The following is a 13,861-nucleotide window of genomic DNA, read 5'->3' on the forward strand; positions in this document are numbered from 1 at the left end:
TCGCATATTTTACTATGGAGCTATTAAGGCTCTTACTTTCGGTGTTAGGGGGCACCCAGCATCACATGTATGAGTTCTGCAAGCTGCGGTGCTTGCAGTCATGTACGAGTGGAACAAATAGGGATTTCAGTTCAGTGGTGCCACAGCACTGGAAGGCAAGATGAAGCAGGAGACAGAATTTTTATAGTTAGATAGTTGATTTAAAGCTTTTCCCAGATCTTTTTTCATCTCTTCCCCTCCCCCTGTAATGTTGAGGACCTGTGGGAAGCTGAGAGAACCTTAAAATAGATGCTATCAATTAACCCTACAGCCTAGCAATTTAAGATAGCTGATTTTACAGAGATCAAAGATTGTAGCTAAGAAACTAGGCATTTTAACAACTTTTCTGAATACATGCGTTTGCATCTAGGCAACTTTTTTTCTAGTTTTAAATATAGCAAATCTGTTTGGGGCCATTTTCACTTTTATATTGTAGGATTTGCCCTTTTTCTGGAGGTTAAAACCATCAGCTGTAATTAAGCCATTGATTTGTCAGTGTGTAGAAGATCATCTACCAGTGAACTCCTCTTCATGGTTCAGAAAAAAAACAGGTCGTTTCATTGGGTTCCCAGCTGGAGGAAAAATAAATAAAATAAAATTAAAGGACATATACCTTGTGTCTTGTGTGCGTGGAAACTCCTGATACCTGGGGGGTGATGGAGGGCTAGTAAGTATATGGAAGTCATGTTTAAGGTACATGCTCTCTGTTTAGATGATCGAGTGAATTTGTTGTTCAAACTCTGGGTGCCTATGCTGCAGGGATACTGCATGCAATGTGTGCAGATCAGCACTGCCTTGGGCTGTGTCCTAGGGTTATAAATGATCCTACAGCACACGTCTGCCTTTGTGAAATTAAAACTGCCTTTTTTTCTCTCCTAGTTTTCGTACTAGATGATTGCTACCATTGGCCTTAACAGAAGGTGTATGTTGTCTTTGTACATTTGTTTGCAGATTATGCACTGTTGTGTGCTGTGTTGCATGTTTATACTCGGTATGTAAGGTGTTCCAGCTGCATGTTTTGGCCATCGGTATGTCAAGGATATGTGTAGCGTGTTTTGTGCTACTTAGGTCTCTGGAAACTAACTGAGGTGAGATGAGAACAGAATCATGGAATACAATCAGGAGGAGAAGTTAATGAGGACTGTGGATCTGGCACCTTGGGTTGCACTTCTTGGGTGTTGGACCTGGGCGGTTGTAATTGCAGGTGGGGGTGCAGGAGTTGTCCCACCAAACTGAGGTGTAGCAGAGGTGTAGTACTGCATCTATACAGCTTCGCGCTTGCTGATAAATACAGGGTAGATCAGCTAAATGGCCCAAAGCAGCCTCAAATCCATGAGACTGTTAGAAACTGAACCACTGTCTAAGCCCCAGTCTAATATTTTATCCCTCTGCTCAGGCTTTTCAGTATTCCTATTTATTTAAAGGCTTATCTAACACTTTTGAGGAAAATCGCTGGATCTTCTTGTATTCTACTATTTGGCACCGAGGCAGAGAAAGCTGGGAAAGAGACAACATACTTACAGCAACTTAAGCTCTATAATTTAAATTACTGAAAATAAGAACAAAATGACAAAAAAAAAAAAAAAAATCTCTCGTCGCAGCCCTTTGCCAAAAGCCACACAGTAGCTGGGGCTGACCCTGCCTCGGCTGCCTGGGCTGTGCAGCAGCAGGTGGGGCAGCGCCTGGGGGAATTGTATTTTGTAATACACAGAAGGCAATTCCCAGTCCCCAAGATGGGAGAGGCCTTATTTGTTGTTTAATTTGACTTAATTTGTTTAATTTACACCTTTCTGGGAAATGTTTTGCAGTCAATTTTTCTCCAGACCTGCTTAAAATTGTAGTTCTGTTTACACAGCTAAGAAAATACTAAGTGCCATGGTGAAGTCTGCTATAATTACATAGTGAAGGCAATAGTTGGACTATTTATATGGACTTAGTAATGCAAGTATTAAGTTGTGCTCTGTGCACACTGTGGATTGCATGCCTATCAACACACACATTTCGTGTCTAATTGCTTTAAATCTCTGTTAATGTCAGAGTCATAAAAAGGGGCTTGATGTCAATTAAAGCTTTATCTTATTTTGATTCCTGAACAAATATTCCTTTAAAGTAAGTTATATTGGGGGAGGAAGAAGAAAGAAACAAGAGATCATAATTTTAGTGTCCGTGCAAAGCCTGCAGGACACACCAGCAGGCATCCTGCTGTTTCAGTCTTTGTTTCACACCAATGAAGGAATCTTTAAGAAAAGCCAGCGTGTTTATCTCGCAGACTTGGTGCAGTTATTTTTTCAGTTTCTGGGGCTGCTAGTAATTCAGAGAGACAGTTATAAATTTATTGTTTATATCTGTAGGGATTTCAAAGCAGATGATGTAAGTGTGAATATGTTTAGTCAAATAATTCTTGACATCTCTGCCATTAGGCATTCACCACTGACCATCATTCTTGTAGGTTTTCAAGAGCGTTTATCAGCATCTGTCAACAAGTAGTAAATGAGGCCAAATGTATGGCAATTAAATGTGTCTGTGGCAGAGAATGGATCATGAGTGACTCCCAGCTGGACAACTCTTCCATGCTGTAAAGGTGCAGCGGGGATGGCTGCAGCCCAGCATGGTGCATCGGTCCCGTCCACTGACTCTGCTGGGGTTGGCTGATGTTGGGATTTGCTCTGTATTTTGGTTTGTTTGTTTTAACTGGACAGAAGACTTGTGGGGTTTGTCTTGGAAATTAAGCTCTCCGTGTTTCTTTTGAACAAATAGCAAGCTGTATACCTTCCTTCATTACCAGCAAGTTGAAGTGTTAATCTTTTATAGCACCGTGCATGTGCAAATAATTTTTTTTATCACCTAGATTTCAGTTGTCTCGATGCCTGCCTTAGAAAATGTCTTGCTTTGATTTGTCTTGTCCGTTCAGTGTCTGTATGATGGCAACAGTAAGGTCAGGGGGCATCATCTGCAAGCTGTGATGGCTGCTGTGAGGTTTGTTTGCTTGCACACCCAACCAGAGTGGTCTTGGTTGTGCGTAGGTGTTGCCTGGTGAGCTGCCAGGTGACAGTCAGTGGGAAGGGTAATTAGAGAATGACACTCATTGGCATATGTGCTCCATGGGGCAAGAGAACAGGAGAATCTGCAGGTGTCTGACTGTTGCATGGCCCCAACTTAATTACTGTAGCAGCATCACAGGGTGTATAATGAATGAAACGAGACTGATCCAGGGAGTCTCCTGCACCACCGAGTCCTTCACCTCCATGCTGGCAGCCAAGGTAGGAGCAGGGAATGTAAAGGTCAGGAAGTAGCACAAGGGGGTGCTGAGCACCCTACTGCTATCCTATTGTAACAGTGAAAAGGGTCCTTTCATCCCAAATACTGGAACAACCATAAGCGTAGAGACTGTCTTTGGCCAGTGAGACTGGAGGGCTCAGTACCCAGGTCCACGAGGGATGATGATGGATTTTGCAGTCAGCACCTCAATTCTTATGTAGCTGTTACAGAAAAATTTGGCTGGAAAAGAGGCATTTGGCAGTAGTAGGCAGTACATTGGAAAATGAATTACAGGAATAGATCTAGTGAAAGAAGTAATTTTTTCTCTATCGACTAAAGTCTAGAAAACAACAAAAAAAATATTAGCAGTTTTGGATTTCCGCTACAAAATATAGCAAACTTTTTGCAAAGTAAAGCAATTTCTTGAGGAAACTGAGTACTCAATGACAAAATCCAAAATTGTTAAAAAAAAAAAAAAAAAAAAAAAAAGCCATCCCAAGCTCTGAGAGTGATAGACATGATCGTATAATTCAGTCAAGTTCTGCAGTAGGTAAAAGTGTCTTAAGGTGTGAGTGGCTGCAGCTGTGGGTTTAGGAAGAGATCATAGCTTTGATTTCCCATAGAGACTTGAGAGGACTGTGGTGTTGACAAGGAGCTGAAACTACCTACAGCTTGCTCTGTCAGCGCTGTTTCAGATCAAGGATGGTTTTAATACAGGTGCTAGAGCTAGCCGAAAGATATAGAAAATGTATTAAATGTATTAAAACATTCTCAATACTTTTTACTGTAAATATTAATATTTTCAATATTTTCTTTCAAAACGTTTCAGTCATGTTAAAGTTGGCTAAAACCCAGTGAAGCAATGCAGAGCTATTTTTGAAAAATGCTTGTAAACCTTTTTTGTCTTGATGTGCCCAGTAAGTTTGATAACTTAAGGGATTTTGGTTATGTGTGTTCTTTTCCTTTTTTTTTTTTTTCCAAGAAATTGAATCAAATATAGTTTATAGATTTTTTCCTTCTAAGAGTCCATGCTGCCTATGCAGTGAGAGATTGCTGACAGCTTAATTATTTGCCTTGCTTTAACTCACTAATAGTCCCGTTATTTATCTAGAGACTCCTTCATTTGCTTTATTTCATTTCTCAGCTGACAAATTCCATCTCCCAGGATACTCAATGTTTTCAGTCTTAATTGGTTACCAATCAGCTCTTCCATCAGCTGATACCAGCTTGAAGACTTGTTGCCAGTCCCTTCTTAGTATGTTCTGTGAATTGTGCAAGAGAGATTTATCATTCCTCTCAAGTCTTCCCGTGTTTTAAAGTCTTGCCTAAAATTCCAATTTTCTCAAAGCTTGTTGAGAGTGACCCTCATTTGGATTTGAGTATTTAGTTACCTTCACCTTCTCATAAATTTTGTAAATTTAGGAGGCAAAATTGTTCTTTCATGTTGAGCCCTGTGGAAAACTTTCCTTGAAATCTGATAGTGATTTTTGAGAGAAGACAAGATGTTGCAATACTGAACACAAGGTTGATGTTCTCAGTGTTACCATGGATGCTTCCTGTGGGAAGGATTGGCAAAGCCCCCAGATGCAGGCACTCCTGAGCTCCTGGCAAAAGTCAATGGGATGTGTTTGTGACGCCTCTTCATGCTTGCAGAAGTCCCTCCTCTCACAGTCAATAGGATGTATTCAGAGATGGTCTGGAGTGACTCAGAGCCCAGTGACAGTGAGAACATCAGAGTTTGTCCCGGAGCACTTTATAACACACGGGGCCCTCACAGTGCCTGCTCTCTGTGTGAACTTCTTCCCCGGGATCTGCGAAGATGCACATGAGATTGAGCAAGGGCCAAATCTTGCCTGGATCCAACTTTACTCCAACCAGTGGAAACACCAAAGTAGTCCTTTCAGGCTGGTGGATAAGAACTGCTCAGCCAGCAAGGCAGTCTGGTTTTTGGGGGGGCTGTTGGAGAAGCTGAATACTTATTCAGTTGTGAATCTTGAGCTCACCCTGGTGTGGGCACCAGCCTCCAGAACCGCAGGGAAAGGCCCCACAGGCTGCACCAGTTTTACCCCAAAATGTGTTATTTTTTGTTTTGGGTACTATGTTTAGAGCTGGCTGAGGGCCTGACTTGCCTTGGCCTAAGTCAGGAGGGGAGGACTGGATTTTGTGACCTCCCTTAGCAGGTGCATAGGGCTGGGAACTCGCTAGTGTTAGACGGTGAGTGCATGTGTGTGCTGCCTGTGCAATAGCAGTACCTGAGTGCTAACGGCAGTTCCTTTATGTTTAGTGTGCAGCATAAAATAGTAATAATTTCCGGTGCACATTTACAGCAGTGAAACTTCAGAGCAGGATAGGGGCCACGTGCAAAGCTGCCAAGTACTTTAATGTTACTTGTATCAACAAAACAAATATCTTTTAGAAGAGGAGGTGGGGGAATAAGAAGAGATTTTTGTAGCTGTTGTATTTGCTGTTTCCTCTTCCCTTCCTTTCACTCTAGAAATTCCTTATCCTTTCATGCACAGTTGAGAATTAGCCATTTATTCTTAGTGCTGGTGATGCAGTCTTTGATATTTAAAATGGAATGTGTTCCTTTTTGAGGCTCTGTGGTTTTGAATGAAGTACATGCTAGCAGATTAATGGTGCAGAACAGTTAGATACTGGCCATTTTTTTCCTTTCCATATTATTTCATCATTCATTAAAAAAAAGAAATTAAAAAAATACATTTTTAAAAAGAGACTGTAAATTAACTATTGCTTGTGTGGTAAAATTGTTTTCACAGTGTTGTCATTCTCTTCTAAGTTGAAATCGTTGAATAGCTATGAGCTGTCACACTTTTTGTAAGTTATAACTGCATCAAGCTGTGCTGACAAAATGTCCCTGCATAACTGTTAATATGCATTGTCATTTTAAGCATGAAACAGTTTAGCTAATGATTTATCTCTTATAATGCAGCACTTGGGGCAGCTGTATGATTTGTCTCTTTAGCAAGTCAAGTAATTTCTTTAACAAAATGTTAAGCACAGATGGGCCATAGGCTGTCAGTTAACCATTATTGTGCATGCATCTGCTTGCCTTCAATGCACTGTTTTATGTATTCAGCCACTTACTTAGGCACAGCTCTCTGAAAAGCGGAACCTACTCTGATTGGCAAATAAAATGTTCATTTGTCTCTTCTTCCTATTGTTTTGTTTTGGTAACACATGTCAGCAGCTCAATTACCCAGTTCATTAACAGCTCCCAATGGACATGATGGCCAACCCATGATAAGGAGGGCGATTGTGGCACATATGGTCAATAATAGCCTGTCTCTTAGTAATTGTAAATAAAAGTCACTGTTGGCCGTTTCCTTTTACTGCAGCTACTGCTTTCCTTTTCACTTCGCTGTACAAAGCACATTTCTCAATGTGAATCAGACCAGCCAAAATCAAAATACCATCCAGTCCTCTCCACAACCTCACTTATATCACTGCTGTGGTTGTTTTTGCCTTTCTTTGCTGACTTTCCAGCTTGCAGCTCATGGGAGACACAGTTGCTCTTTGCCAATTCCGTTAACCGATTAATTACTCTTATTAATCAGTTTACTTAAACAGCAACATATTTTCTTCCCATTTCTCTCATTCAGTGAAGACTTTTGTAAAGTGCCTGTGGAGTTTAAAAAAGCCATTTACAATGTTTTTGTAAGCATGCCCTTTGCAAATAGCAGCGGTTTTCAAAGGGGGAATTGAAGTGTGACTTAATCCTTGTTAGATGAGTGAAATTCATGTCTAGAGCAGAGGGTTGCTTTTGGGTTTTGTTTCTTGTTTTTAAATATATCATAGTCACAATGCCAGTAAAAAAAGGTTAAAAGAAATTTTACTACTTATTAGAGTTTCACATCTTATCAAGTATTCTGTTGCTTTCTAGCAAGACTGAGAATTGTTTTTCACACACTTTCTGATCCTAAATTTTCACTGTTTTAACAGGGAACTTGTAGTAGCATTAGCATATTTTATCTTAACCACACTGAAGTCTTTTGTATCTTCTTGTTTTGTTCATTGTTTTTTAAAATTTGCTTTTCAGTCAAAGCAGAGCAGTTAACTCTAACTGCTAACAAATTCTGGGCTATGACCTATTAGGGTGAAATTTGGGGTGCCGCATCTCCCAGTGAACTGGATAAAATTGCAGCTTGGGATGCTAGAAAACTTGCCAAAAGTGCTTTGGAGGGAGCACTGCAACCCTCAGTTTCGGGGTGCTTTTTTAGGCATAGGGGCATGCTCGATCTTTGATAAGGGGTTCAGCAGCTGTGGGTCCAAAACAACTCGCAGGTGGCTGGATGGTGACCACAGACCTCCAACACCCGTCCCCGCTGCCGGCCATGTTCCTAGCAGGCCTGTAGCCTCCACCCGGGGCCGCGGGCACCTGGGGAGTTGTTGCATGTCAGGCTTTATTTGTCCGGGTTTGATCAGCGTGGGCTTGGCAGGCCACACGCTCTGCTCTGCCTGGTGGCCCCTTGCTGTGGCGGGGAGGAGGCAGAGGGGAGCCTGGCGTCGCCTTTCTGCGGAAAGCGGAGGGCCGCTGTGCTGGCAGAGAGGCAGTTGCTCGACTCTGGAGCCTTAATTCTATTTTGTATGCAAATGCAAGCCTGCCCCTAAACTGGGAGGGAAGGACGGAGGGGAGGGGGGAAAGGGGGATGCTGGTAGGAAGTAAAGATGCAGTTTTATTTTCTTGTGGACTTTACTCTGAGGAAAGAAAGGTGTGTTTCTGGTCCATCAGCTGCTGTAGTGCCCACTGCCGAAAGCCTGCCCCAGCTCAAGCGAGGGTCTAAGCACTGGGGGCTTCTGCGGGGAGCACTGGGGTGAGCCTTGCGGCCTGACCTCCTGATGGCTTCCCCCTTCTCCATCCCTTTCCCCTCCAGTTCCTCAGCCGCACCACTCGTGCTGTGTCCAGGCCCTGGTGCGGGCAGGGGTCTCGTGGGGCCGCCTCCAGGTGCCATTTTGGGGCTGGGGAGCGTGGATTAACCCCTGCTGTGCATCCCCTTCCCCCGGCTGCCCTGCCCGGCCCCCCGCCCGCCCCCGGCCGCCTCCTTTGTGCCGCCCGCATCCTGCCAGGCAGGTGTCAGAGTCCTGAATGCGGGCTAGGGCCCTGCTGATGGATACCACAGATGGAGCGTGGAAATCGGCAGAATGGGCCTCAGCCACAGGCCATTTCTTAGGACCCAACAAAAGCCTCCAAATAAGTCAACAAAAATCCCAAAGATCACAAAGAGAAAGTGTCATTTGTCATTTGCCGCGGGTCCCTGTGGGGGCGGCGGCCCCGCCGCGTTCCTCCTCGCCTGCACCCGAGCCGACACGACGGAGGTCACCAGCGTCCCTTCCCTCCCACCCGGACGGCAGCCACGGGTCCCCACGAGCCCTGCCACCGGCACGTGACGAGGTGCTGGGAAGGCGGCCTGCGGGGCGAGGGAGTGCTGTGTGAACGGAGGAAGGCCAGCAAAGTGGCCAGCAGCCACCCTGCCGCTCGTGACTCGTTATCTGGTCTTGTTCTAGAGAGACCTGTGGCTAGTCAGAATTTATCTAGCGGCTTCCCTGCTTTAGAAGAAAAGGCTGTGGAAAAAAAAAATTAAACACTTTTACGGTGCCCAAATGGCTGCCAGAGAAGCTGTGCCTTCACAGGTCACAGGAAGGTTGGGTTTGTGGTGTGCGGTGTGCTGCATCCATATGTATGGCTTTTAAATGGTTGTCATGTTTTTGTTATTTAATTATTCAAATGAAATGTCTTGCTGAGAGGAAAAACAATCCAGGGAATGACCTCTTGTGCGTTATTTTGTTGTTCGGTTTTTGCCCCGACACGTCTGTTTACAGTGTTTGGAAAACTGATAATTGCAGAATTCCACGTGACCAAACGCCTGTGAAACTGAGCAGGGACTTCTTCATGTTGTAGTGCTAACTGGGATGCAACCTCTCCTCAGGCCACCAGACAGGTCACAAGGGGTCAAGGGACAAATAATTGCTCTTTAATGCTGTAATTCCTTCTTTAATTAAACTTCATGGCTCAGCTACTGGCGGTGCTTTTGGCTGCCGCTCCCATTTTACTCGGTGTGGTGAGGAGGGAAGCTGCGAGCTCCGCGCACCGTGAGTCTCCTTCTTTCCCATTTATAGCCCGCAGGGCTGGAGTACTGGGATCATTAGGACAAACGTAAAGGCTAGTGATACGTGTGATGTGGGTCTGTGGAGGTGGTGGAGAAGGAAATAACCCAGCTAAAATCTGGACACCTTTTCCTATGCTGAACGGTGTCTTATTACACCATGGAAGTCGGTGCATCTATTAGAGAGATGCTGCTTAGCAAAAGAGACGTAGACTCTGGCTATAGAACAGATGTAAAATAATTACTGCTGTTTTACAGGCTGAGGTGTGTCCAATTTGTGTGTTCAGCCAATACTCTGATAGGCTTCTCACCTATATAAAAGTTTAATAATAGTAAGAAAAGATAAGGATAAAAACTTCCCTGGAACTAATCCTTGTTAAAGACACTTCATAGCAAATAAAAATAGTGTAGTCTGTCATACAGACATGTAACTATCATTTGAGATTACATGTGTCTGATTTTTAATATTGTGGATCAGACAAGACAAAGGAACTCAGTGTTTTCAATAAAGTTGCTCATGGTAGCCAGGTCTGGTAAAGGGTAATACTGATGAAATCAGAGGGATATGAAAGCCATTTAATTTGATATGCATTTTCTCCCTACTTTAGTTTTTATTACTTTATCTCTAAATGTTAGCATCTGTGTAAGACACATTGTCTGGCTCTTGGATACTTTGCTCAGTGTTTTCTGACTGGTTTATCTCTGTCCGTTTCATATACTGCTTAATGAAATGTAAAGCTAAAATGAAATCAAGTCAGTGTTTTGTTCTCATTGCTGCAGGAATACAGGGTGCAGGGAAACATCACAAGATTTTGCTATGTCTTCATAAAACATCTTCAGAAAGATCATTATAAGCCTCCTGACACCCCCACCCAGTCAGCAAGGGCATTCAGGTCAGAAACGTGGCAATAAATATCCACTCTAAGCTGCACAGTTTAAGCTGGCTCTTTACAGGCATGTATGTAGGTGCCTGACAAAGTCCCCCCATGCACCCTGCTGTGACTGAGCAGCATCTCACCCTGGACTGGGGGGGCTGTGGTGCTTCTCCGTCCCCCATAGAAACCCCTGCGGGCCGAGCGCTGCTCCGGGTCGGGGTGCTTGGCGCCATGTCTTTGCATCTTTGCTCCGCCGTCAGGGCTGTGCCTGCCTTCAGGCGATCTGCTCTGCAGAGAACTTTCAGAAGTACAGTGCCCTGCTGCTCCAGCTTGCCTCAAGTCTGCTTTTCAAAAAACGAGCAGGAGCAGAACAAAACCCAGAGGAGCCCTTGCCTGACCCAGGTGGTAAGGGCAGAAGAGAGTGATGCAGCTGCGTGTGGGTGCCATAGGTATCTGAGGCCAACGTGGGGAAATGATTTAAAAAATAAAAAAAAAAAGCCCTGTATTTTTTTATTTTTAATTGTATTTTTGAACACCAGCATGAAGCTATCATGTAGCTTGGCAGTTGGAGGAAAGCAGGTGCTGATTCACTTGGGTTGGGGCTCCAACTGAGATTTGGGATTTGTCACCAACTTCTTGTGTTATGTTTATTTTGGGATACCCTAGAATTGCTTGTTTTATAGGGCATGAACTTGAACTACTTGGGACAGGATGCTTGTGCTGATTCCCCTTAGTCATCAGGGACAATATTCTCTAGAACAGCTAAATCCAGTCTTACTTGGGGCAAAACTTTCGCACAAGCAGTAGAGTCTGAGAGATGGATGTTCTCACAGTGCATTTATGTTGAGCTCTGTGGGAGTTTCTCCCGATGTCCTGTGTATGTTGGGTCCAAAATATTTATGGTGTCTGGACAATGAAGATATCTTTCACATAAGAGCCTCTTGGCTAGAGTAATTACTCCTTTTTTTTTTTTTAATGCAGAAATTCATAAACTCTTTAGCTGAGCTGCTTATAAAAGAACTTTGTCTTTCTCATGCTGTAGGACTAAATAAACAGATTAGGTGTATTTATTAGTTCAAACAGCTTGAGTGAAATTGGAAATGTAAGATAGCTAGTACTGAAGAAGGTGGGGGGTTTTAGCTGCAGCTTGAGGAAGAGTGATTTCTGTTCTGGCTTTCTGTTCTCAGCTACTTTCAAATAAATCATGTTAAGAAGATTATTTTAAATCAATGTCTGTATCAATAATTCATTTGGAATTATTGAAGCAGTAGAAGCAATACTTGCATTTCAACAGAACAAGCAGTTTCAGCATCGCTGGGGAGTGTCTGCCCTCTTTAGGTGGTTTCCCTTGAAGTCTTGGGGAAGAAGGGGAACGCTTGTTGCCTGGGACAGCAGCAGATGCAAGTGAAGACTGGCTTTGAAAATCCTGTTTTTTTGGTTCATTATGGCTTGCTGGGGAAAGAAAATGTGGTTGGGTACTGTAGGAGTCTTTGCTGCCTTCACAGCTGTAGCTATGGGTTCAGCCCAGCCAGGCTGTAGCTGGAGCGCATTCGATTACCAGGGAGCACAGCTTGAAGCTCTCGTGGGCACTGAGATCGCTCCACGACTTCTCCTGTAAGGCTGGAGAGTTGTCCTCCAGCTCACAGCATGGGCTGGGACAGAGGTCCTGGGAACCTGAAGCGTATCCCAGGGGATGGACATGCTGTACACGGTCTGTTTCTTTATGACTTTCCTTAAGCACCTGCTTGGGGCACGGTGAGAGGGACCTGTGGTCCAACACTGAGAGGCTGGTCTGCACGCGTGTCCCGTGAGCCATCAGCACACACCTGCATCCACCTGTAGCCACGGTCTATTCTGGAAAGCCCCCCTAGGCTAGGAGGACAAATCATGAAATGTTAGGTGAAGGAAGCGATGCAGCCTGTTCTGTATTTCAGTTCTGGTTGTCACATATATGATATGCTGGTATCTCCTTGCATTAGTGACTGGAAGAGTTGAGTCAAAACAAATTATTGCTCCGAGCTGTTTTTACAGGAATTCTCTGTACACCATGTCTCTTTTTTATTTATTTATTTATTTATTTTTTTGAATTAACATTTTTCTGGACTGTTCTGAGGTTGTTAGGCTGAGGTTGTTAGGTGGTCCTAAGACAGGCAAGTAAGTTGCAAGAGAAGGAACATTTAAATATCCATTAAACATGGAAGTACCATTCAGAGTATAGGATAAATACTAAACAAGACATAAAGTAAATATAATTGAAGAAACTAATTCTCCTAAATTCAAATATTATATATTAGAATATTACATCCAACGCTTTTTCAAAAGTGTTGTGATGATGTAATCACTTCCGTAACTATTTCAGCAGTAAGGTTTCACTGCTGGATCTATAGGGAAAGTCACATGCACATGCATCCACAGTGTCAGGCTGTTTAAGTTACAACACACACACTGGTGTGACAGATATTTGCATATGTTTAGCAGTTAAGGGAATAGAAGGAGGCTGTATCATTTGGATCTAAGCAGAACTGCTTATGGTTTTAAATACTTGGAAACCATTGGAGGAGTTAAAACAAATTGAATAATTCATCCATTCATTCAGAAAGATTTCTAGAGGTCCTTAAACATTCTTGGGTCAGAAAAATGTGATAAACTCATAGCTGAACTTTTTATAATTCTTTTTGTTTGAGCACATTTGCACAGTGGAACTTTTAACTCTGATTTGTTTCTCACTTTTTACAGTTTTGAAGTTTGCCACTCAGTTCTGAGTCATGGGAAGAAAAAACAGCTTTTCCATATAAGAAGATTTCATAAAATCTTTTGATTACTTTTTTTCCTCAACTAAAGATAATTTATTTTTTTTAATTTCTTTTGACCATCAGCACCCCAGTCTGATGAAGGCTCTGACATTGATTCTGAACCAGACTTACCTTTAAAAAGAAAGCAGCGTCGTAGCAGGACAACCTTCACAGCAGAGCAACTGGAAGAGCTGGAAAGAGCTTTTGAGAGGACACACTACCCTGACATTTATACTCGGGAAGAACTTGCGCAAAGAGCCAAACTCACGGAGGCTCGAGTTCAGGTATGTATTTAAAAGCTGCCTAACAAGGGGAATTTCCTTTCCTTTTATATTCTCACATGATCCTGTTCTAAATTAGAAGGAAAACCTGAAGCCACGTTGTTTACAACCTTAGGGGTTTCTACATCTGTACATGGACAGTGATTTTCCAAGTTTTTAAAACAACTGCTTTGAAAAACATTTTTTTTGTTTTCCCCAGTAATTGTTCCATACCTACCATAAATACAATACTGAGTCTTTAGAGAAGAAGGTCTATTATCCCAGTTTGTTTATTTTATGCATTTGACAGCACTCTGCATATAATCAGTTCAGCTGTTGTGCCAGTTTATAGTTATTTAACTGATTTCATCTGTTGTTGTTTGGGTCTTTCAGGCGTTAACAGAGGATAGAAAAACATTTTAAAAAGGACAATGTGTTTATAGAGCCGTGCGAGTGAGCTGAATAACTAGTGCAGTATCTATAGTTTACGTTTAGGTTAGCTTTTGAAGTTGATT

The 13,861-nt window shown here is 42.9% G+C and overlaps 1 protein-coding gene across 3 annotated transcripts in view; it reads left to right on the plus strand.

Annotated features, from left to right (window-relative positions):
* PAX3 (paired box 3) overlaps nt 1-13,861 on the plus strand; it is a 76,435-nt gene that overhangs the window by 37,360 nt on the left and 25,214 nt on the right. For all 3 annotated transcript variants that reach the window (XM_035544714.1, XM_035544716.1, XM_035544715.1), the window contains one exon: nt 13,171-13,370. In XM_035544714.1, coding sequence (XP_035400607.1) covers nt 13,171-13,370 — 200 coding nt within the window. The remainder of the gene's footprint in view (nt 1-13,170; nt 13,371-13,861) is intronic.

Source organism: Cygnus atratus, chromosome 9, assembly GCF_013377495.2.
Source record: "Cygnus atratus isolate AKBS03 ecotype Queensland, Australia chromosome 9, CAtr_DNAZoo_HiC_assembly, whole genome shotgun sequence".
In the NCBI taxonomy this organism is placed as follows: domain Eukaryota; kingdom Metazoa; phylum Chordata; class Aves; order Anseriformes; family Anatidae; genus Cygnus; species Cygnus atratus.